Source organism: Hipposideros armiger, unplaced genomic scaffold, assembly GCF_001890085.2.
Source record: "Hipposideros armiger isolate ML-2016 unplaced genomic scaffold, ASM189008v1 scaffold_410, whole genome shotgun sequence".
Classification (NCBI taxonomy): Eukaryota; Metazoa; Chordata; class Mammalia; order Chiroptera; family Hipposideridae; genus Hipposideros; species Hipposideros armiger.
In genome coordinates, this window is record NW_017731760.1 from 1,470,973 (window position 1) to 1,474,588 (window position 3,616).

The following is a 3,616-nucleotide window of genomic DNA, read 5'->3' on the forward strand; positions in this document are numbered from 1 at the left end:
TAACTTAAATTTTTTTCTTTTTGTGGGTCATGGTTTTGGTGTTGTATCTAAAAAAGTCATTGCCAAGCCCAAGATCACCTTGATTTCCTGTTTTCTTCTAGAAGTTTTATAGTTTTGCATTTTTCATTTATGTCTGTGATCCATTTTGAGTTAATTTTCATGAAAGGTGTAAGGTCTGTGTCCAGATTCATTTTTTTTTGCAAATGGATGTCTAATTATTCCACACCATTTTTTGAAAAGACTGTTCTTTCTCCATTAACTTTCCTTTGCCCCTTTGTCAAAGATGAGTTAACTACATTTGTATAGCTCTATTTCTGGACTCTCTATTCTGTCCCATTGATCTACGTATCTATTCTTTTCACTAATATCACACTGCCTTGCTTTTTGTAACTTTAGAGTAAGTCTTGAAATCCGGTAGTGCAAGTTTTCCAATTCTGTTATTCTTTTTCAGTATCATGTTGCCTATTCTAGGTCTCTTACCTTTTCATATCAATTCTAGAATGAGTTCACTGATTTCCACAAAATAGCTTGCTGGAATTTTGACTGAAATTGTATTTAATCTATAGGTCACACTGGGAAGAATTGACATCTTAACAATATTGATTCTCCCTATCCACAAACATGGACTATCTCTCCATTTATTTAAATCTTTTTTTATTTCTTTCATCAGCTGTTATTGATTTCTAGTTTAATTCTATTGTGGTCTGAAGCATACTCTGTATGATATCTATACTTTTAAATTTTGTTAAGGTGTGTTTTATGATCTAGAATATTGTCTATCTTGGTGAATGTTCCATGTGAACGTGAGGAGAATCTGTATCCTGCTGTTGTTGGATGACATATTGCTTAAATGTCAATTAGATCAAGTTTGTTGATGTTGTTGTTCAGTTCAACTATATCCCTGCTCATTGTCTGCCTGTTGGATCTATTCATTACTAAAAAAGTGGTGTGAAGTCTTCAGTTATAATAGTTGGTCTGTCTATTTTTCCTTGCAGTTCTATCAGTTTTTGCCTCATGCGTTTTGATGTTCTGTTAAGTGCATACACATTAAGTATTGTTATGTCTTCTGGAGAATTTGACCCCTTTAACATTACGTAATGCCTTCTCCTCATCCCTGATACATTTTCTTGTTCTGAAATCTGCTTTGCCTGAATTAATATAGCGATTCCAGCTTTCTTTTGATCAGTGTTAGCATGGCATAGCTTTCTCCATCCCTTATTTGTGTTCTTATAAAGTGGATTTCTTGCAGACAACACTTAGTTGGGTCTTGTTTTTTTATCCATTGACACTCTGTCTTTGAATTGGTGTAAACAGTCACACCATGTTTGTAACTGTTTTCTATTTATTCTACTTGACTTTCATACCTACTTTTGAATTTGCAATTTTGTATTCTGTGTCTTAAAGGGAACTCCTCCCTATTCCTCAAAAACTGGAGCCACCCTGCCTGGCATGCACTAAATGATGGTATAAAAGCTGCACACCAGTCTTGGTGGGGCAGGACGGAGGCAGGGATTCAAGGGTGTAACTGTGTAACACCTAAACGCACAAGGTCTCTGCTTGGGGGGGGGGTCCATGCCCCTCAGATACTGACAAACACTTCAGCCAATGAGAGCATTCCTTCAGTGCAATTCTGACGACTCAGGGCGGGACTCCCTCCTGGCCTTCTTTGGGGCCCAGAGTGGGCGTGACTTATTTGTTTATTACCTGACTGACTTGGCATCCGGCTGTGTTGCCATGACGACCATGTCTGGGTCGCCACAGGCTGGGTTGGAAACTCGCTGCACGTTTAAGACCGAGTATCTGTGGAGGGATCGTTCGCGGTGGTTCAATTTCCTAGGAATACATTTAACAGTAGGAATAACCGTGTTCTGTGGCCTTTTTTCGCTCGAATTTATAGGCTGGCGCTCGGATGCCATCGTCCGGCGTCCCCCCGACCCCCGGCCTCTGTGTGCGCCCCTCCGCAGGCTCCGCGACTAAGAAGGGGTTTCACAAATTCGCAGAAAACCCTCCCGCAAGCCACGAGCTCGCGGGGCTGCAGGCTCCGCTTGCCCTGTGGGATGTTCCTTTTGCATCCATGCATTTATTTGCTGCCACTTATATTTTAAAGGGGCAGGGTGGGGGGCTTTGTCTAAAGGAGGCTTGCTGATCCACGCAGCTATTCCTCAGGAGGCTGTGGCCGGGACAGGTTTCAGCCAGCAGTAACAGGTTTCTGTCTTCTTTGCAGAGCCATGGGCAGCAAGAAGAAAGAAATTGCCCTGCAGGTAAGTCTCAACAGGCGCTTGCTTCCAGCACTTGGTTGGGGTTGGTGATAAGGAGGATGGCGTAGAGTGGAAAGCGCAACATAGAAGTGATATTGTTTGCCAGCAGTATATGACAGACAGTGTTCTCAAACTTGAATATAGACCTTGGACCCCTAGTGATGACAAATTTTTTCATGCACTTAAATAAACAAACAAAAGCATTTAAGCTCTTGATGCTTATAGTGCATATGCAGCCTTAAAACCCTAATATGAGTTAAAATAAAAGTACAAAAGCAAGAAAATATTGATCAATATAATTCAATGTGACACACTTGCAACTTACTGCAAGAATATGATATAGGATCTTTTGAGTCTGGGTATACATCTGTAACTGTGTGCTCTGTGGAGACCCAGTTCTTTCATGACTGCTCTCTTCAATCATTCACTTATCTGACAAGTATGTTTTGATATTTTATGTGCTGTGCATTTGTTCTATAAAATGCCTTACTTCATTTGCGTTTCAGACAAGTGAATGGTAAGCCAGAGTCTGTTCTCTATTTCTGGTCCTGGACAATAAGTAGTGAGTGGGTGATTCTAAAGCGACGGTTAAAAACATGGGCCCTGGAATTGGGAGGGAGTGCTTTGTTACAGATCATCTGGACGATCTGTAATATGGGTACATTTTAAAGCACACTTTACAGTGTCTCATAGTCAGTTCTGCCCTTCAGGATAAATGTTCAGGCTATCTGGACCCCCTGGAAAGTAGAGCCGCAGTGGTCTTGAGACACACATGATTTCTCTTTCATTGTCCTCAGTGGTACCAATACTTTGCATGTGAATTTCAAAAGCCTAGTGATTTAAAGTGAGAAAACAATGTCAGTCTAAGGGTACCACATGTGGGGGAGAGAGAGCTTTGGACCGGAAGCCCAGAGATTTGATGTAGTTCTTCTTTTTTTTCTTTTTAGCTAAGCCATCCTGCCATCTGTTGGCAGCTCAGCGGCAGTTCAGCTCGGGCCGGGCATCGAACCGCTGTAGCTCAGAGTTCGCACTCTTGAGCGAACACTTAACCAACTGAGCCACTCGGCCGGCCCAAAACATATTTGGTTTTGTTTTTGTTGCTTTAAAAGATTTTTATTGGGGAATTGGGGGAGGGGAACAGCGCCGGGGAATCGGGGAAGGGGAACAGACAAGTTGCTGTCCTTTTGTTCTTCAGTCTAGTTGTGGAGGATGTTGCTTCACTGGCCCATGTTGGGGCTCTTGGCAGCTCACACTGGCTGGCGGCCACACACGGTAGCCCATGGCAACCCACTGCCACAGGGGCTGCAGCCTACGCCATCGCCAGCGACTCATGGCCGCCCAGCTCCAGGTCATATGGT

General features: G+C 42.7%; 1 protein-coding gene across 5 annotated transcripts in view; it reads left to right on the top strand.

The window, feature by feature from the left end:
• Positions 1-1,725: 1,725 nt before the first annotated feature.
• NME9 (NME/NM23 family member 9) overlaps positions 1,726-3,616 on the top strand; it is a 20,335-nt gene continuing 18,444 nt past the window's right edge. For all 5 annotated transcript variants that reach the window (XM_019663900.1, XM_019663904.1, XM_019663901.1 and 2 more), the window contains exons 1-2: positions 1,726-1,851; positions 2,225-2,261. In XM_019663900.1, coding sequence (XP_019519445.1) covers positions 2,229-2,261 — 33 coding nt within the window. In that variant the 5' untranslated portion in view covers positions 1,726-1,851; positions 2,225-2,228. The remainder of the gene's footprint in view (positions 1,852-2,224; positions 2,262-3,616) is intronic.